Source organism: Pygoscelis adeliae, unplaced genomic scaffold (genome assembly GCF_000699105.1).
Source record: "Pygoscelis adeliae isolate BGI_AS28 unplaced genomic scaffold, ASM69910v1 Scaffold597, whole genome shotgun sequence".
Classification (NCBI taxonomy): domain Eukaryota; kingdom Metazoa; phylum Chordata; class Aves; order Sphenisciformes; family Spheniscidae; genus Pygoscelis; species Pygoscelis adeliae.
Genome location: NW_008825148.1, coordinates 183,158 through 204,173, shown reverse-complemented (window position 1 = coordinate 204,173; position 21,016 = coordinate 183,158). Strand labels below are relative to the sequence as shown.

The 21,016-nt window shown below is 51.6% G+C and overlaps 1 protein-coding gene and 1 long non-coding RNA gene across 2 annotated transcripts in view; one reads left to right on the top strand and one right to left on the bottom strand.

Moving 5' to 3' along the window:
- The window catches only part of ANK1 (ankyrin 1, erythrocytic), a 42,241-nt gene extending 26,363 nt beyond the window's left edge, over positions 1-15,878 (bottom strand). Inside the window, 3 exon segments of the mRNA XM_009328292.1 lie at positions 521-619; positions 6,220-6,321; positions 15,783-15,878. Of these exon segments, the coding sequence (XP_009326567.1) occupies positions 521-619; positions 6,220-6,321; positions 15,783-15,806 (225 nt within the window). The 5' untranslated portion in view covers positions 15,807-15,878.
- LOC103920545 lies at positions 8,661-18,978 on the top strand. Its single transcript, XR_663800.1, has 3 exons — positions 8,661-8,797; positions 10,558-10,708; positions 18,916-18,978. It is a non-coding gene; the product is annotated as an uncharacterized LOC103920545 (long non-coding RNA).
- Positions 18,979-21,016: the final 2,038 nt, after the last annotated feature.

Here is a 21,016-nt window from a genome sequence, read left to right as displayed (position 1 = left end):
GCGTTTTTTTCTCACTTTTGCTCCTCCGATTCTCTCCCCCATACCAACGGGGATGGGAGTGAGCAAGCGGCTGTGTGGTGTTCTGTTGCCGGCTGAGGTTGAACCATGACACAAGGCCATCTCAGTGTTGCAGGATGCAGGGGCCGCCCTGAGGCAGCGAGGGCTGACTTGAGCTGGCAGCCAGTGCCAGGAGGAGATGTGAGTAAAGACAGCACTAGCACATATTGTGGCTTCTGTTACTCCCCTCTTGAGCTCACAGTGGCCCCCGTGGCCCTCACGGGGGAGAGGCATGGGTGGAGAGGAACCTCCCACCCACCTGGAGGTGCCCAGCGGGGCTTCAACTGTGCTGAAATCAGAGCCCGGTCCCCAGGCCCCAGGCCAGCAGCACTGCCACCAGCCCAGCCTTTTCAGGGGCTGAAAGCAAACAGCGTGATTCACTGCTCAGCTACTGCTGGTGTGTTTGGCAGCAATGGCAGGGTACGGAGTTGCGACTAATGTGACCAGACTCCCTTGTCCTCACCTTGGTCGTTGTCTCCAAAACGATCTCCTTGTGCAGCAGCTCCACCACCATTTTCACGTGGCCCTCCTTGGAGGCCAGGTGCAAGGCATTCAGCCCATTCTGGAGGGAGCAAAGGGTGGGAGAGGGGCATTAGTCACCTGCTGGGGCTCTCCGGGGAACCCCTACTCTGAGCTCCTGTGCAGACACGACTGTGGGCACTTGGCCCACGCTGGAGAAAGTCCAGGCTGGTGGGAGCAGGAGCCGTTGCCTTGCCCTCAAGCCCTGCACTGGCATCCAGCACAACAGCCATGGTTAGCTCCATGCTGCCAGGGCAACTGCATGCAGCTGAATGCTGAGTTGCTGACTAATGCTGGAGGTTTCTCCATGAGCAAAACATACAGCCCCCGTAGACAATTTTCTATGGATGGGTGGCTCAGCGTGTGTTTGTTTGGCGCCACAGGCACTGTTTCAGTCCTCCCTGCTCATGACACATGCCTGATGTCAACTCCTGTCTTTGCTCAAGTGACTTTCCTTGGGGAAAGGATCGCCTGCCTGCAGTCAGGCTTTTCAAACCTACAGCACAAAGCTGAGCTTTGTGTATGGCCCAGAGTGAGGATGCACCAGAGCTGCTGTGTAAGTGTGCATACAAACCTTAAACTTTAACATTTACACAGACAGAAGTGCAGTGAGAAGCTCTGCCTGGGACAATGATTTTATCAAGCAGCAGCCAAATTTAATTCACAACAGTTCAGGAGCTTTCAGTCCAGCAGCAGCTGGCTTCTTCCTGGCTTTGCAGACTGCCCACCAACAGCCCCATCCTGCAGCCCATGCTCAGCAGAGGGTCAGCTTTGCTCCTTCAGAGTTTAGCTGCAGCAAAGGGTGCAGACAAAGCATTGGCTGTGCCACTGCTAAGCTCTACCAGTTCCAGGAAGCTCCCAAACAACTGAAGTGACTTCTCAGGAACATCTCTGTGTGTGCCCCAGTTCAGCTCGCCTTTTTCCTACACATGGAATCTGAGCACTAGGAGCAAAGGGCTGGCCAGTGCCCTTTTAGCATCCATGGGCTGTCAGAAGGAGGTGTCAGGCCAGTCAGCACCCTAGAGGCTGCTAAGACAGCTTCTGCTCTATTATTTCTGACACCCTCTTCTGCTTCCCAGATGTGAACAAAAGGGCTGGGATATTTGCTGGCAGAGAGGTTAAATACTTGCAGGCAATTTCAGATGTCACTTTTTCCCCTTAAGGCAAACCTCCCTTGTCCCTCACTTCTCCCAGGTGGATGCACTATGTTTACTCACCCCTACACAATGCTGTCATGTGGCAGAGAGACATCAGCTCCCTGGGAGCACGCAGTCCTGCCCAAGTACTCCACCTCCCAACCATCTGTTTCGGCTCCTGTAGAGTACTGGAAGGTCACTTCACAGAATTGCTTCATCCCCACCTGAATATAGGTAGGGGAGCAGAAAACGCACAGGGAGGCTCTAGTTCCAGCCCTCAACACTCCAGTTAAACTTCGAACAGCTTCAAGACTGTTATCATACTGGAAAAAGGTTTTCCACTCTCTCTCACTCAAAGCACCAGCTATCCAGGATCATAGTCGAAGAGTCACAGATTCTTTTTCTCAACTCTGATTACAGCACAAAGAGCAAAACCCTAAAAATCCTCAGCTTCCTCAGCACACCAACTCCAAAGTCCCCTAAGAGCCTCAAGCACAAAAAGCCTGCTTCCAAGGGAAAAAGAAGTGGGAACACTGCAACACCCACAGAACAGAGCCACCGAAAGGAAACACTCTCCAACCAGGCCTGGCTACACTGAGCCCATCACCTCGGTCAAGCCCAGCTTCTTGGACTAAGACACACCTACACAACCCCATACAGATGGTCACTGACACCCTCACCTTCATGAGCTCACAAGTTGGATGTGTGGCCACAGACACACACACTTTTTCTTGGTTACACTCATGCAACAAACGCCCTGAGTGCAAGACCACAGATGCTCAGTTGCTCTCCTCAGCACATATGCCCTTTTATGCAAGGGATTCATAAACAACCTTTTGAATGCTGAAAACCTGTGAGGAATCATTATTCTCTGGCCTTTCAGCAATAAGCACAATGTTTGCAGAAGATTGTTTCCCAGCAGCCCATTGATATTTCTGCTCCAGGAACAATACAGGCTGTTTTGCACATTTGCTTTGGCCTGACAGCTCATCTGACCCAAAACCGCCACAGGATGTGCTTAATTTGAAAGGTGCTGTATTCCTCTCACTAAGTGCTGCAAACGCTTCCCAGAAATCCCAGTCGCTGGCTGTCAATGCGGCAAACGCAGCCCTACAGAAAAACACAAAAGGCGGGACTTTGCACTTAGCCTGTACCAAAGCAGGGCCCTGCCCTGGACTGCCCATCAGGACTGTGACTGGCCACTCCAGCAGAGACTATCTCCTGGCACCCGCGTGCTAGCACAGCGCTGTTCTCCGCTGGTGAGGGTCCTGGCAGCAGGTGCGCTCATCCTCAGGCCTCCAGCTCCTCATGGATGAGAGGGGAGCATGTAGGAATTCAAAACACGAGAGAGGTGGATGATGAAGACACTGATACGGATGGCAGCAGTGAAAGGGATGAAATCGGCGGAATGAAGATCAGATGGCATGTCAAGGTCTCTGCGCTTGAGTAAGAATACAGGGCCTGTGGGATAGGTCTGACCACATATATCCCTCTTTATTCTATACAGGACATGTGAGGTTGGACCTTTCCCACAGGTCTGATATTCCTCAGAAGGAAACCCCAAAGTGCCATCTAACCTCAGGGAGATGGCAGAAACCAGTGCAAAGACGTCACTGAAAGAAATGCCTCATACTGTTGTAGCCACGTGCTCCTCATCAAGGTGTTAAATCCCCTCACCAGCACCAGAAATCTGTCTGGAAACAGGACTGACAGACAGTCAGTGGAGACAGCTGATGACTGACCGTCTCTCTGGGTGAGGAAGAAGTTCAACGCCATCGTCTTTAGCTTGTGGCTGGGTCTCCCTGTTTTAATTCTTTGCAGAACCCTCTCCAGAACCACATATTCCTCTGTACTAGAGCGGTACAGGAGCAGTGGAGATAGAAATCCTCCCTCTGCTTTTAGGCTTGTCATCGGAAATGAGTGAACATCCATTGCACACTCTGCTTGTGGAGTGTCCCATCTCAGAAGGCATGGGCCAGCGGGGCCAAACACAGCCCCCACCTACTCTTGCCCCTCTCCTCCAGACACCCACAGAAACTGGCAGGAGGGAATTCTCTGAGCCACTTGTGAACAGGAAAGGTAAGATGATTTTCCCTGCCAGGCTCTGCTCCAGCCTCTGCACACACAGGGCATACACGAATGTACCACGCATGGCAGCATCACCAGTCCTTCCTGGAGAGGAGAACGGCACAGATGTCAGCAGCAGGATCTCCCTGCTCCTTGTGACTTGCTTTCCCAGACGTTTGTAAGGGAGCAGTGGGTGCATTAAACACCTATTTGTCTCTGCTTATCTGTAGCTAAGCGTTTGCAAGCAGGAGCAGTGTGACTGCTTCCAGCAACGGGCCTGCTGCTCAATTACAGTGGCTTCTGCTCCCCCAGGAGAGACTAAGGGAGCAGCAATTGGGTTTAATGACTGGGCCAAATTCTGAAATGAAGCACAACAACTTGGAAGATCCTGCCCGGTGCAAGCACGCAATCTGCTCAGTGCCAAGTGCAAGCCAAGTCCTGCAGCCCAGTGCTAAGAGTGCGTCACATGGCCTCTCCTCTTTTCAAACCCTGTACATCTCCAAAATGGTTATGGGGTCAGAGCCTCTAACCCACCAACAGGACCCCATGGAAAAGCTCATCTTCAAAGAATTCTGAAATTGAAAATTTTCTACCTCTTCTCCCTACAAGACCCCTCTGATCTAAATCCCTTATGTCCCCACACAGCCCCAGGATAGAAGTCTTTGAAAGTATCTGGATGCTGATTATGAACTAATAACCCAGATAATACAGTGATGAACAAAATTAGCATCTCCTGAGCTTTCCCCAAACCTCATCTAGTGTCCCAGAGAGGAGAATGCAAGCTGCAGTGTGCCCCAGGGGCCTGCAGAAGCCCAGAATCCCTGCACGGTACCATCAGTCAGAAAAGAAAAGGAGATGGTGACATTTCCTGGGGGAACCTGTCTGCAGTAACTGCACTGGCCACTGCAGTGCACAAATCAGTAGGTCTGAACTACGCTTGGTTTGGGGACTTGATACTGAATCAGGTGAATATACATTTGTGCTACCTGCTGAGTCAGCCTCCCTAGCATCACTACTGCTCTGGAAAGCAGCCAACAGTGCAGTCTGTCTGTCCCCCTTGCTCAGCCCAAGCCCCCTGAGTCTCTCCCTACAGCACATACCGTAATTCAGGCTGAGCCACTTGCGTTTGGCAGCTACACAGATACAAAATGTTCTGTCGATTATGCGCAAATAATTCCTCTGTGCCTGCAGCTCTCCTTTCCTGGGGCAGACCTGTCTCTGCTCTGGGCTAAGAGGGGCTCCATCTGCCCAGCACCTCCCAAGCCACGAAGACTGGCATTTTGCAAACATCCCCTGCTTGTGTTAAGCTGCAGCTTCTAGGAATCTGAAAGCCTGAGCATTGCAGGCAAGGGGAATATCCCCAAGAGTGATTCCTGTGACATCCCAGCCACTGTGCTACACTCTTCACAGTTATCTGCTGTGCCCTCTGATAAGCAGCTGAGCCACTTCCAGCTGTCCCAGTTGCTTGTCACCCTAAAGGAGCCTCAGATCTCCCTCTCTGCTTACCTGTTAATGCCCTTTGCTATGCTCCAGCCAGTACTGCCAAACTCCCCAGATCTTTATAGCTATTGCTGCCCTCCCTGCCCCAAAGACAACTGGTCCAGATCTGCCTTCTGGTCAGCCCTTTTCCTCCCCAGCCATAGGACCTGTTTCCACCCAGCTCAGCTGTGGAAACCTCCTCAGCAAGGGACCGCTCTCATGCTGCAGCCTGCCCTGTGCTCAGTTCTGCTTAGGAGCTCCTGTGCCAGCTGCCTGACACAGGCAGGGACAAGGGGCTGCAGGTTGCCTGGAGCCTGGCAGGGGTTGGTGGTGCAGGTCAGAGAAGGATGGGGTCTGCCAGGACACTCAACTCCGCACCCCAGGGATCCCCCCACTGTGCTGGCAGTCATGGCTCCATGCTCTGCCAGGGCGGTGCACACCTACCCCTCAGCTGGGCATGCCACAGCTCTGGAGACATGTGCCTGGAGACTGCACAATGCCTTAGCAGAGCAGATCATCCCCAGGAAATCACCTCCGCACAGCAAAGTTGCCATTGCACTCCACCTAACACAGCACCTCTTTTATCTCACTCCCAGATGCTTCAACAGGAGCCAGGCACATCAGGCGCAGGAGGGGATTGGGGTCAGGACAAGCAGCCTTTCCCACAAAGTTTTTAAACTTCCTCTGCCAGGCAACTTATTACCAGCCAACTTACACTCTGCTCCACGGCAGGTAGGACTGTGGGATCAGGGCAGGTGCTCCCAATCAGCTGCACAGAGCAGAGCAAGCAAGCAGCCATGGGGAACCTCCCTGCCTCCATCCTGTGGGAGCAGTGTAAGGAAGGGGTGCAGTGACTGTCACTGGGCCTGGGAGAGCCACCCCCAGGTGGAGGGGGTGAACAGTGGAGTTCATTTTCACATGAACTAGAGATGGTACCAGAAGCCCTGTGGGTTTCACCTACCTGGTTACAGGTGTTAATATCTACCCCATTCCTGAGGTGATCCAAGGCTTTGTCCAGATTCCCGGATCTTGCAGCTCTCAAGAAACTGGTTGCAGCATCAGCCTTGGGATAAAAAGAAAAAGCATGAGACTCAGAGTCCCCCTGTTCTTCCCCATCACCAGCACAGGGCCAGCTCTTCACTTGGTTGCAGAGAACGTAACTACAGAGACCAGGCAGAAAAGGCAGAGGCCAGTCAGGTCAAGGTGGGAACTGCTGGGACAGACTGAGGTGCCCCAAATCAGACAGGAAGAAGCAGGGCTGGGACCTGTACTTAGAGTGAAGAGCATCCAGATGACGGGGCAGGAGAGCCACGTGAGGTCTGCAGCTCATCCCAGCACTGTGGGCAGGGTAGGGAGGAAGTTCTAAGGGGACTCCTGCAACCATGGCAGCCTCCCCTGGCCCAGGAAACACCTCTGTGTCCTGGCTGAGAGACTGCAGTGATGGATGAGGCCTAGACTACAGCTGTGGTGAGCCCACCCCTGCTGTCCTCCAGAAACCGCTGGGTAGTCGCAGCGGTGAGTTCAAGTACCAGCACCAGGGACAATGACCCCAGCCGAGCGCCCCGCAGCCAGGAAAGTCACAACTCTCTTCTCCAACAGAAGCAAGGCAGTGCCTCCCTGCACCACTAAAACACAGCCACCCCAGGCAAGGTACAGCAATACTTTGGGCAATACTATTTAGCAGTGTAAGGCAGCAAACAAAGACCATGGGATGGCTCACCAGAAGCTGGAGAACAACAGGGTGGAAATGCAGTGATGTGGCTCTGTGAGGCTGGGACCTTGGACCAGTGACTACGAGCTGGTGCCTGCCTGCTAGGTCCAGCCCAAAGGGCTGTCTGCAGCAAAGAGCCGTGAGACATCCATGGCAAGGGTGCAGGACACACTCCTCTGCCTTCAGCTCTGATAGAAAATCAGAACCCCTCTTGTACCACTCACGTTGGGACTGACCAAGGGACCTCCTGTGCTACGAGTGCCTACATCCTGCCATCCCAGGCCATCCTGTAGTGCCCACAGCCTGGCTGTGGAGGAGCACCCAGGATTAGGAAGCTCCTGGACAGGAGCTGGAAGCAGCACGGCCACAGAGGACGGCACTGGAGCAGACCTAGGCAGGATGATGCACCACACGGGTTCAGGGCTCCTCTCTTCCCTTCTCTTTGCAGCCTCAGCCATTCGAATTTGGACTTTGGAGCAGCACAACTCGGCTGCCTTCTGCTCTCCTCCATCTGCCTCCCCCAGCCCATCCTTTCTGCCCAACCCTCCTACCCCAGAGAAACGTAGCCATGTCCTGGGTCCACTGCCCTGCTATCCCCTGCAGAAGGAAGGCCCACAGACAGAGTCTCCTGGCCCCCACTGTGCCGGGCACACCCTGCAGGACTCAGCCCAGGCTCCCGCAGCAGTGGCTGGATGCCATGGCCCCTTCTGGGGCAGCCCACGGGGTCAGAGGGACAGGTGGTGGAGGGCAGCACCACCATGCCCTGTCCTGGTGCACAGCCTCCGCGTGTGGGGGAAACACATGCTGATTGCATGACCTCCTGTGCCAGCTGGCTCACTTGCTACTACCTCAGAGGAGAGCCCTGTCCATCTGGGAGGAGCCCCCAGATTCACAGCAGAGCTGCCGGTTTTGTGGAGGGCTGTGAGCACAGAGGAGACACGACATAGCACCTCAGTGCTCTGCTCTACCTCTTACTATGGTAAGAGGCAGAAGGCAGCACCGGCGCTGTGCTTAGAAGTGCACATTTGCGCTCTGAGCCCTGCATGCTGTCTGGGGTCTAGCGAGGAAACACTGACAGCTTCAAGCAACAGGTTGAGTGCAAAGAGCTTTTCCAACTCCAGACCCTGCTGGAAGCCTCTGCATCTCAGGTCAGGATCAATGACAGGGCAGCACCTCAGCTATGCTGCCAGCATGCCAGCCACAGCACAGACCTTCGACAGCAAACCCCTTGGAAAGTCAAAGCACAGCTCAGCCAGGCTCTCCCACCCATGGGACACACATGAAGCTGCGAAGATTAAAATGGTAAAACTCTACAGGTTCCAGCAGCAAAGGGGGTCCCGAAGTCCCAGCACACCCAGCAGCAGAGACTACAGGCAGAAAGCAAGCAGAAAAGCAAAGCGGAGGTCTCTGTGGGCATGAAGGAGAAGTGCATTGTATACTCACAGCTACGTCTGGACCGGACCTGCCCTTTCGTGCTGCCATAGTCCAGCACTTCAGCTGAAACCTGAGCCTGGTGTCCCCTCTCTCCCTCCTTGGTTATCTACTCCCCAGCTTTGAGAGAGCCAGTAAGTTACATTGCATTCTGTCTAAAAATACAGGCTCCGTCCTCGCTTCAATGCAGACCCTGCAGGGATCGCCAGCCGCTAATGGAATTTGTTCATTTTCTCTCCATTATTGTGTCAGACAGGATATTTAATACCAAGCTGCCTCCGGAAAGCAGATGACTGCTGCCAAGTGCAGAGAGCGGGTCAGAGCTGCAGGTACCACCTCCGGAACAGCAGAGAAAAAGCAGCCCCACAGACATTCCCAGGAGCCTGGCATTTCACAGGTAACACCTGCCACAGAGGAGAGGGGTTGCGGTTCCCTCCTGTCCCTCTGGATGCTGGGGGCCAGGGCCCTGGAGAATGTGCTGAGGCTTGAGTGCTTCAGAGGTATTGCCCTTCTGCTCTCCATGCTCAGCGTGCACCTTTCAGAGACGCATAGAGAGATGCAGGACATCAGACACCAGCAGTCAGACAACACATACAGCCAGGGAAGAAGGGATAGCTCAGCTCAAATGGTAAAAGCAGAGGAAATAGATCTGCAGTCATATTGCCCTTCTGCTGTCAGTGTGCATGTTGGGACTGCCTACCTATCATTCCAGGGGCATTCACTCGCAACAGCTCGCTTTACTTAGGGGTGTCACAGAGATCAAGACAACACTAGATTAGCCAGGGAACTGAAGTACAGATTGGGTCACTGCCATCTCCTGAATTTCAGCAAAAGGGAGCAGTGACAGCAAGAAATGCAGAGACCCTACGGACACAAGTAGATGTGCGTATCAAAAAGATACACACACACACACACATCCCCATCAGCACAACACCAACGTATGTAGTAAACACAGACACGCACACACATTGCACAGTTACCATCCACTAAGAAGCACAAAGCATAGCATGGGCATGCTCCACGCAGCCCCTGGTATTTGTACACACATGCACACGCAGTCACTTGCTATCCATGTGCCCCAGGATATACAGCAACTGCTTCCAGATGCAGAGACTGCCTCTACTGGTTTTCCTTTCTTTGGAGTTTGTAGTGCTTCTTTCCATTCTCCTTTGCCTTCCTAGCAATTTTCCAGGAAGGAGCTATTCCAGGGGAGAAACTAAACTGCCTCACTTGCCATTGTGTACCTCTTGCACTCTTACACAGCTGCTAAATCCTACACACAGGTGTCGTGCTCCACAGAATTGTGGACATTCAAGCTGGCTGCTGCCAGCAATTCCCCAAGGGAGAAGCCTCAGATCTGGACTTTGCAAAGTGCTCCAAGACCTTGTAAAGTAAAAAAAAAATAGCACAGCACATCAGACTGTGCTTCTATTCTCCCTCCCTTTCTTTTCTTTCAGGAAAAAGCTCCCCTTGTCTGACGACAATCTAAATTTTTCCCTTTCCCTCTCCTGGCCCTGATTAGTGGCTGGCCCATGGATTAGTGTGAATAGTTCCTATTCATGGGTGTCTTCCTGCTCTCACAGCCTCGCCTGGCAAAGCTTTACTGCCACTGGATGAATGTCCTAGCCCCTTCACCCCAACATGAGAAGCCTGGACCTGACCAAGCCCATTGCATGATAGCCGTGGCTAAGGCAATAAGCAAAGGGGAAGTTCTGCCAAACCAGAGGCTCAGGCTGGATTTCAAGGGCTGCAGTCAGAAGTTCAGTAATCCTGCTCTGTCTTCTGCCTGTGGTCGGAGTCCCGCTCTAATCTCTTCTGGCAATGCCTCACTCTCACTCCCACCCAGGGAGGAGCTCTCACCAGCTCCTTCTGCACATCACTGATAAAGGAAGGGAGGGTCTCAACTTTGCCTCCTTCTGTGAAAGGTGACCACGTTTGTCAGGAGCCCACTCTGTACAAGCTGCTAAATGCTGCAAGTAGATGATTCCCAAGTGCAAATGAGTTCAGGGACTTGTGCTGATCTCACAGTGTTTTCTGGGACACAAAGACAGGCAAGAAGCAAGTCGCCACACTGTTCCAGACTGGCAAAAGGCACACGTGCATCCTGCTACACTGCCCTCTTTACCCTATCTGCCCACTTGTCTCTTCTATCTGCAGGTCTTTGGCTGGAGCAATGAAGCAGACTGAACAGGCATTGCAACTACTTCGTTGCTTATACAGCACCTGGCATGAGGAATGGCCGAGCTGGCTTCTTGCTGAGGAGCTCCAGAGGAGGTGGGACCCCTTCACTGCAAGGATGCACACACAGGTCTGTGGGAGTGCCTGGGAACATGTCCTGCTATGGACAGGGCCAAAGATGCCAAAAGAAAGGGACTAGGTGCCCTTTCCAACAAGTCTCTGACTCCAGTAGTCCCTGGAGAGCAGCCCTGCCCATGCCGCACAACCACCAGGCAACAGTACAGGCAGGTAAGGTGCAGCACACCCTGTCAGAGGCTGCTAGCATCCACTAGACCTTCTCACTGCCTGCAAAAACAAAGTGCTTTGATGCTTGAAACCAGCTGATTCCCTGCTCCATTGGAAGAACTGAAAGGACGAGTTACAGAGAGGGAAGAGTAGGGGAGCTTGCAGTCATTGTGAGTTTTTTTTAAATGGGCTATATTTTCTTCACTCTCTACCCAGCGGCAGGGCAGCTCTGGCTGTGCGATACAATTGAAACATGCAGTGCTACAGGGAATTCCCAGAGTCTTGATTCCCAGTCACGTCATTCAGCCCCTGCCTTTCCCCTTCCCTGGTCTCTGCTGCATATCTTCAGAGTCTCTGGTCTCACTGAAGAACACCAGAGAAGAGGAACTGCAATGCAGACTTTCAAATAACAAATTACTTCCCATGCCTTGGGGAGCAAAAAGCTTTCTGCCAAACAGCAGTCAGACCCAGTGACCAGGAAGTTTGGGTCTGCTCTGCTGCTGAGTGCTGAGCCACACAGCTGATGCCCACATGGAAAGAGAGGGAAGCTGTCTGTGTGGCAGTTTTGCCTTAGTCCCTGCATGCCAGAGGCAGACCAGGCCCATGTACACCTTTCTTGACGCAGGCACCCTCCTGCCAGCCCTGGCGCTTGTTCAGTTTTGTTTCTTCCAGGCCTAGCTACTGGAAAACATTGCCAGTGAGGAGCAGCAGGCTTTGCTGCATGAAAAGCTTCCTATGGCTGCTCTACAGCAAGGATCTTGAAAGCAATTACACCACTACATAGGTTTCTTGCTGTCTCATGAGTTTTGCCACTGATGATAACCCTGCATCTTCAAACTCTTTTGTCTCTTCTGTATTCTTTGGAAGCCATGTGCTCCTTCCAGCAAGGAGGTTAGCAGCTCCTGCTCTGCACACTGCAGGCATCTGTTTGCAGCTCCATTGTTCTAACACTCTCTCAAAACCCCTTATCAGGACCAACATGTGCCGCCCTTTCTCTGGGATATATTAGGAGCAAAGTCAGGTGAGGCATCTTGCAAACTGGGATGTGCAAACTGTGTGAACAGCAGAGAAACAGCAACAGGAGGGCCACAATCACTTCCAAGAGTCATGTGCTGCTGCTAGGGGAAGGCACAGTTTTACCATCGGCCCTACCTAGGGGAGGCAGCAGTGGCATTCAGCCCTGCCAAGCAGACACGCTTCCCCCTGTATGTGGCCAGTCTGCCAGTGAGCAGGGGGAAGCAGAGCCAGACTGACATGGGCTCATGGAACAGAGGACAGAGGAGGTCCAGCAAGGAAACACCTGGCAGGCTGGGCAGCACACAATCACCTCAACAACCAAAGAGCCCCAGGACCAGCAGTGAGATGCAAACCTGAATCCTGGCACCAAAGCCATGTATTGCTATGGGTATCCTACCTAGACAGTGTGGAAAGGTCCAACTCACATCTAGGAGGTCATCCCAGTCACTTCCAGTTGCTAGTGCCAGGGTGCTGGAACCTAAGGTCAGCGCTGCCAGCTGGGGAGGTAGCGCAATAAACCTTGCAACAGCCCTTCACGTTTGCTTTGACATTTTTTTGCTCATGTGGGCTTGTGTCCAGTAGTGGGCATGATCCTCACCTTTGAGGCATTATTTCCAGCAGAGACGGCAAAACCTTATATCAGTGCAGTGGTTTACTTTCAAGCAATTGCCCAACCTAGGGATTTCTCTGCAGCCAGAGCTCATTTGGACCTCCCTGCTTTGCAGACATCAAGTGCCCAGGTCTGCAGGTGATAACCTGGATCCTTTCTCATCAGATGAGAAGAATATGTCAGTCCTGGAAACACACTGAAACAGCTGCTAAGACTAAGAGCAGTCAAAGATGGCACCTAGGGTCTCTCTACGATGATCAGAGAAGATCAGGAAAATTGAATCGGAGATTCAACTCAAAACACCCACAAACAGACATCACATTGTCTGCCTTACAGGAACTTTCCTATCTGTATTCAAAGAAATTTGAAACTCTCAGTGGTCCCCGCAGTGGAAACAAAACCTACTGGCAGGTTTCTACCTTCTGAGTAGAAGACAGCATTCACCAAAGCACAGCATCTCCAGAGAGGCCATAGTAGCAAAGCCTCAGGCAGGCAGCCAGCAGAGCACAGAAAACAGGCTACCAGGCACATACTGCAAACCCAGATGAAAGAGAAAAGCAAAAGCACTGGGAAGATTCATCAGATAAAAGGATAAATCCATATGCCCAACTTCTATTCTCTAATCATCCTCACCTCTGCCCACATGATTTAGGACAGGTCCCCAGATGTCAGTAGGACTGATGAGAGTCAAGGCACAAGAGGTCATCTCTGGAAGGCATTTGCCAAGCGAGTTTGTTCTCATTTCATGCACCAGCCTGAGTAAACTCTTTGTCCATGCTCCCTTCTACTGAGTGGAGATTTCACAACAGCCCCAGGCCTCCCCAAGGCATGTACCACAGAAGCCATGGCTTATATGCCAGCAGAGATCCCCAGACCAGAATGCAAGGGGGATCCCACACATCTTGCAGCAGGTGAATCAGAGCATGCAGGAAATGAAAGATCTGCTCATGTTTCTGCGGCAAGGGGCTGTTAGAGCTGGAAGAGAACTCAGCACAACTGGCAGAGGAAAAATCCCAAAGCAAAAGAAGGAGGGTCCCTGGCAGGTTTGTGGGAAGGGAAGCAACTTGTCAATTAGCGTTTTGAAAGTACTGAAGAGGGGGCAAGCTTTCAGGCACAAGCACCAGACTGGCCCCTCCATCATGCACAATCCTCCATCATTACATAATCATGAGTAACCAACTTTCGGAAAGCCCATTTTTATGCACTCTTAACAGGAGAGGTAGTTCTGGACTGTCACTGGTGGTGCAGTTCAGGGCCAAGGCTAACTCGGTCCCTGCTGAGCATATTCAGATGCGGACAGCATCTGCATTGCCCTTTGGCTCCTTCCTTCCCCCCTCGCAGGTCCCCTTTGCTAGCTGCTGAAGCTGGAACAGGTTCAGGACTGTGAGGAGGGTGGATACCAGAAACAGCTTAATCTGCATTGAGCAAGGACTTGGGAGCTGCCCCTACACAGCAGACTGATCCTTCTGATAAGGATCCCCTGGTGCTACAGCCTACAGCTCTATGAAAGCTTGCCTCTGTCAGTTCCCACCTGCTACTAATGGATTTTCTAAGTAGTAGCATCAAGATCTTGTTCTGTCATTTGCAAACCATCACTTCCTCAATGAAGTACAGTGCTGGGTCCTGCAGCAATGAGTGGAGAGAAGAACAGGGGCTGGTCCAGAGGTCTGAACAGGGAGCTGGAGACCAGGACATTGTTCCTTTCACACAGAGCCAAAGCAAGGCAAGAATTAACACAGCTACTGTTCCTGCCAGCTGAGGCCATGCATACCCAGGGGAAAGCTGTCACTCTCCTTTGATGTTAGCAGGAGCCTCTGCTCTCTGCATAACCTGAAAAAGAAAAGCTATTTTTACCTCACCAGAAAATATACAGACTGTGACTGAAGACAATACACGAGAGCTTTTCACTCAGGCACTACACCTCTTCTAACAACATAACAGGGTTTACAGCTGCTGAGAGAGATGCAGCAGCACTCTAACTGCTTTTTATCTTCTACTTTCCTAATGCACTTCCTTCCTTGGACCATGACATGGCTCAGGCAGGTGTGTGCAATGAACACTGAGGAGCTGAGAGGGCTCTCGCAGGTTGCCAGTGCAAGGGGGAAAGCAGACACATGCTCTGAGCCTGCCTGATGCAAGCCAGGGACTAAGGCACACCTTGCAGACTCCAGGAGCCTCTGCTCTCTGCATATCCTGAAAAAGAAAAGCTATTTTTACCTCACCAGAAAATATACAGACTGTGACTGAAGACAATACACAGACAATACACGAAAGCTTTTCACTCAGTCTGCAAGGCACACCTTGCAGACTGCCCTGGCCTCTGGGCAGTGTCCTTGCACTCAGGAGATGCGCTGGAGTCCAGACCGTGCCATCAGGCTCTGCCCCAGTGCCTTGTGGAGAAAATTCCTTCTCTTTTCTAGTGATGCTTATAAACTGCTCCTAATTTCTGCACTCTGTTCTGACTCATTCTCTAACTCTGCTTCAGCAGGGCTAGTCCATACCTGCTTTGCCTGCCTGCACAAGCAAAAGCGCTGAGAAGGGGGCTTTCTGCTAGGATCTGCACACTGTGAGGAATCACAGTGCAGTCCCTGTGCCACGGCTGCAATAGATTTACTGCTAGCAGCGTTCAGCCAGGCTGGTCTGGCCAGCGCTCGGGGTGCAGCCTCCGGAAGCCATGCAGGGAAGAAAGCACTGACAGGAAAGCACCTGAAGCACAGGCCTGGCAATATATCTCTGCCAGCTGATCCCTGGTGAGGACACGCGAGCAAAACCATAGCACCACAGCCACCTGCTCCTCAGCAGAGCTAGTGCAGCACTGTGCCTAGAAAGAAGCGTCATCCTGTGCACCTGTCCCAGAGCTTTGGGTGGGTAAAATAAGAAAGATGATAACACAGAAATCAACATTTACCATTACAACAGTGCAAAAAAACAACACTTGAGGGCACGTCTCTTCTGCCAACAAAGCAGTGGTGAGAAGGACGAGGCGAGTACAGCACCCAGGGGACCTTGCCATTCTGGATTCAATGCCAGGCTCTGCCACTGGCTCCCAGCATGACCTTAGGCAAGTTCCCAGCGACCTAAGAAGGGCAGCAAACCCTTCCTGTCATTCTATGGTCCATTTAGCTGCAATCTTTTGGGGACAAGGGCCGTTTTCTCTAGACCAGACTTAAGTCCATGTTACTGGCCAGGATATACCTAAACTCCCATGTGCAAACCAACACACTGAGAACTGACCTGATTCCTCTTCGCCTAGTGGTGCCCAGCAAGCCCCTCACCATGCCGAAGTACTCACCCTCAAGTAATGCAGGCATGGCATCACTGCAGGAGAAAGTCAGCTCACCCTGGACAGCCAGGGTCTGCAGCTCTGATCAGCCTACTTACACTGAATGCTGCAGCCAAACCAAGTGTGAGCAGCCAGTCTGCAAGAGGTTTATCAGCAGCAGGACTGCACACTATCACCACTCACACTTGCCTGCCTGCATGCCGGCACAACGGGGAGGCTCCTGCCTGGAGTCTGGAGATTACAGGTTGTCCCACGTCAGGGGCTTGGGGAGAGCTGCCAGGCTGGACACGAAGTGTTTAGTGAGTGTCATTCCTGAGGCACACTTCATAAACATATCTATGAGCTGTAAACAAGGAGGAGCCCACGTGCGTGAACCCTGCTCTTCAAACAGTACAAGGGAAGATGAAATTTCAGAAACAAAAAGCAAAATGAAACAGCTCTTTGGCCAGAACTACACTGTCTCTTGGTTTGTGCTGCACAAAGCAGACTGGGCCAGAGGCAGTTAGCAGAAGACCCCAGATTGTTCACTGGTCTCTGCAGACCTTGGCTGGGCATAGTCCCAAATGAAGGACACCGAGATGGAACTGAAGTGGCAAATGAGGTCTAGTGACAGCAGCTCCAGGCTCTTTGTATGGCCTGAAGCCTACTGCAATACAATGAACGCGCCCCTTCCCCCCCTTCTACCTGCACAGCAGACTCCTGCTCCAGCATCCCTTCAGGAGATCCTTGCTTGCAGCAAGAAGGCAAGGGGTCCACAGTGGTTGGTGCATGCCCTCTCTGAAAGACACGCAAGGGAGTCACACCAATTGTTCAAAGGAACAGACCTCCTGGAGACCGCTCCCGTCCCACCCTCTCCTCGTGCTCAGGGTGACACACCGCAGAGCGATGCTCACCTGGCACTCCTGGCTGGCAGGAGGCATCCTTCTGCTAGTGTTTTGCTAACCGCATCTTGGAGCCAGATGTTAAACTGAGGCCATCTTGACAAAGCACTGGGGGACTGCAGGGAAGCCGCACGGCTTGGTTTCTATTTCTAGCTACCATTCATCTGGCCCTTTTTGCCAATTACAGGTTCAAGAAGGCCAAGGCACTTCCAGGCACTGGGGCCAAACCAGTGAATGCAAGGTCATAAGGTGATCACACCTGGAAAGGCCTGGGCAGCATACGGATAAATATGGCTTGTGACACTTGCAGCTTCAGAGAAAAAAAACAACAGCTCTGTCAGCTGTATCTCCCTAGGGAATTCCTATAAAACAGCCCAGCTCACCACTGGGAAAGCTTATATCAGCTGAGAGGCAGGAAAAGTAGATCAAGAGAACCTGTTAGGATGGAAAAATGCTTTGCATTACATAGAAATTGAGATTTTTATACTGAGCAAAGGCCACATTGAAGCATTAGAGCAAAGCAGAGTCCTTACCTCAGTCTAAGGAAAACACCTTCCCCTTGTCCAGTACAATTCAGCACTTCCCTGGAAGCCTGGGATCCCTCTGGTATTTGAGCTATAATAGACTCCACCTCCAGTTCAGGTAGAGCTCAAATGTTAATAGTCAAAAGGATGGGCACTGCAACTGCTGGCTGGCACGCTACATTTGCTCTAAAAAGCGTTGCTGCTCTGAACCTACAGAGCAGCACCATCAATGTCTCAGATCCCGCCTTTCCCCTCCCGGCCCCCCACATAACTGCATGTCATGAATGCAAATATGAGTCCTCTGCACCCTGACGACAGGACCTTACCAGCCAGAGCTCATGAGCCTATTCAAAGTTGCTTCCTCAGCATAAATGCAAACTTTCTCCAGGTCCTGCAGCCACCAGGATAACATACACACTTGACAAAGCCCTAGAAACAAGACCTGTGCCCTCCAATGTATTTGGGGTTACCTCCTACCACACCTCAGGGAAAAGCAGTGTGAAAGTGCCTGTGAGATTGCTCCACTTGTTTGCTGAATGGGTGCCCCCCCACTTCTATTGCAAGAGCTCTCTCAGGCAGGGACTAGGATTTAGTTTTGATTTGTGCAGCCTCTGGCACCAGTGAGCACCAGCAGCAGTGACTTTCACAAACCCATTACAGGCAAACTCAGGGATGGGATAATCTCTGGGGTGGCAAACCCCTTGGCTGCAAGGTATGAGCTGTCTCAGATTGGCTCAGTCCTCCAGATTTCTAGCTATCCAGTGATGCCACGTCCTCCCCATGAGGGTGAAGAGGTGAGCCCTGCACAGTGCAGGAGGGGACATGGCGCTCACCCTTTGGCTCCAGCCCAGGATTCCCTCATGCACATAATGTGCCCACAGCCACAGCATGGCTGAGGGAGGGAAACCCTGTGACTGTGTGCAGAGCAGGAAATAGCTGTGGTTACTGTGGGGTACTGTAATGGTAACCGCAGGGTGCTTTGGCACATGCCCACAGGCCACGTGGTGGGCGGTAAGAAGGAATTGTCCCAGGTCCCCATCACTGAGGCAAAGCCTTTCTGCAACCATGAGAAATGAGAAAAGTGCCTAAATTCAAGAGCCCCTGACAGGGATGTTTGCAGGTCAGAGCTCCTCTGAGGGACAGAGGAACTATCACCAGGCATGGTCCTGGCAAGCCTGGCCAAGCCACAAAGCCTTTGCTCCCCCACTGACACCTGGAGTTTTGCCTGCAAACAGCCCTCAAGTGACTTCTCCATACCTCAGAGGAGGTGCTTGGAGGCAGCAAGAGCTCAGGTCACTGAGGTACCCCAGGCTATTGGTGACATCCACATGGGCTAGCAGGTAGTGGACTGTAGCAGACCCATGGATCAGCAGCTGAGGCAGATGGGCATATCACAGGGCACTAGATATCTGTCTTGAGGCAACCCAGCTCACAGGGTTAACGCTACTATCAGTCACATTTCTATAGCTCTAGAAGTAAAGGCAATTGCAGTAGCATGACTGAACAGGGTCCTGTGAGGTGGCAGGTGCGTGCCTGCTTCCTCCCTTCCCTGAAGAAGGGGGAGAACAGAGCACTTTGCTTTGAAGCATGTAATACACTAATAACCATTTCTTTCCTTGGCTGTTTGTGGAGCTGGTGCAGGCTCCATCTCTAAGGAAACTGGTCTCTTTGCTACATTAATTGCTGCCCCTTGTTAATCATATTTTTCTGAATGCTTCCCACTGATCCCTCTACTAGGTCTCACTCATTACTACCTCACCTGAGGCATCTCTGAAGTTCCCACTATCTAACTGCAGACAGGTGAGTTGCATGTATCAGTGCTGAAAACTAATACCCTAGAGCAACTTGCTTTACTAGCAGTTTGTCACTGTTATCTTGCCTGTTATACCTAACAGTAACATCTCTGACAACAGCTTGCAGTTCTGGAGAAACCAACAGTATGGGCATAATTCTGTCTGAGAACTCAGAGCCTGGGAGAGCTTGAAAAATAACAAATACAGCTCTAATAAATTAATAGCTCTTAATCCCAGGAGCTCTTTCCATTTCCGTGAAAACACCTCAAAAGGCTAAGGTTTCAGACAGTTCCTTAACACTTACCTGTTTCCAGACCCTGAACTGAGATTGGCTGGGTTGCTCATTCCCTAAGATTTTATATTGTATCCTCTCCTTAGTGACATCTGAGCATGTGAACGTCCCCTTAAAGGCCTCTGAGATTGTACAGGTCAGTGTCATGTTGCACCCACAAAAGCTAACACAGAGTTAAATTGGAGCTCTGCAAAGGGAAATTATTTACAATGGACACAACAGGAATACTCTCTAAGAAAGAGCAAACTCATGTTGAGAAAAAGTGGCCAAGAGTTACAGCGAATAATAGCTCTCAACTCCCACTTAGGCCACTGTGCACCCCCGTGGGCTTCAGGGATTTTTGTGAGTCAGGGTTCCAGTATTGTCTTAAGTGCTGTGCCCTGGATGCTATAATATCTATCATACCCACAGGAAAAATAATTTCTCCCTCTGCTGTCCTGAGATGGCTCCTGGGATGAGACTCAGCAGCCTTGGTGCCTCAGTGCCACTGCATTCCAGGTTTACACCTGAGATAAAAACATTGAATTCCAGCAGCAACTGCAGACAGAGTCAGTGGGGCGGAGAGCAGCTCTGTCAGAACTTTAGAAGGAAGAGGAGGTCTCTAAAGAAAACTACTCCGTCAGCTACAAATAGTTTTGTTTTTTCAAGATACAAAGTTCTGCCTCTGACCTTTGGAGAAACTCTTCAACTGCACTATGATGTAGCTGTGAAGGAATGCAAGGCTCCTTCCTCTGTTGTTATCTTCCATGTAACCAGAGAAGTGATCTCCCAGCACCAGACACTTCGCTGGCTGCTGCTAGTCTGTCCTCAGCTGTTCTTCTCCTTTCATTTAAGGGAATGGGGAGTGTCGTGTGTGCAGCAGAGAACCTTAAACACATTACCTTGGAGAAGTGTAAATAACTTTCTTTTAACAGTGGGCTTCAATATTTTGAGGAAACTGCGTGTGTGCTTTTGCTCAGGGAATGAAGTGCAGCCCTTCCTGCTTTCAGCAGTTTGAGAAACGATGCCAGGATGGGTCCAGGGCTGAAGTCACTGAAGGAGATCTGCTTCTTTCTGAGAGCTCACTGTGTCCTCCTGGTACAAGGACAAGGGTATGCTAGGCGTTCACCTTACTCCAGCATGTCCCCCTTCTGCTTACAGAGGAAAACACTCCCTGTGCTTCTGTCACCTGCTGAGGCTCCAAGGAGCAGCCAGGCTCCCTGGTTCTGGTCAACAAGCTGTTATCTTAGGAAACGTAAATGCAGTTTTAAAGCTGAGTCAGCAACAGAGGCTGAATAATTTAAATCTTCAGCAATTCTGCTACTACTGCCCAGCCATGGATAACGAAAGGTACTCAGATTCACGCAAGGAGAGAGCTGGGATGAAAAACAGTGCTGCTGTCAGGCTGCTTCCTCCTGTTAAGAGAGAACAGCAGTGGTGTAGGCATAAATAAGCAGATAACAATGCGCTGCAGTGCTGAACCAGACACTCTGCTGCTCAGAGCAGGCAGTCCTCTGAGCACAGCAAGGCCAAGGCTTGCTTTCCTGTGGCATTTGTGGTTTCTGGCACAGTGATCCATAATTTCACAGGAAGTCCATAGGAGCTGCTGGTGCCTTACCTCTCAGATGGCTAATCCCTTAGCTTCCAAAGTGCTGGAATCATCAGCCACGAGCAACAGAGGAAGCATGTGAAAGGTCCACACCGACACCTGCTTTCTGTCAGAGGAGGAGCTATGCAATGTTATGCGGTGGGAGGGGGATAAAGATTTGCTATG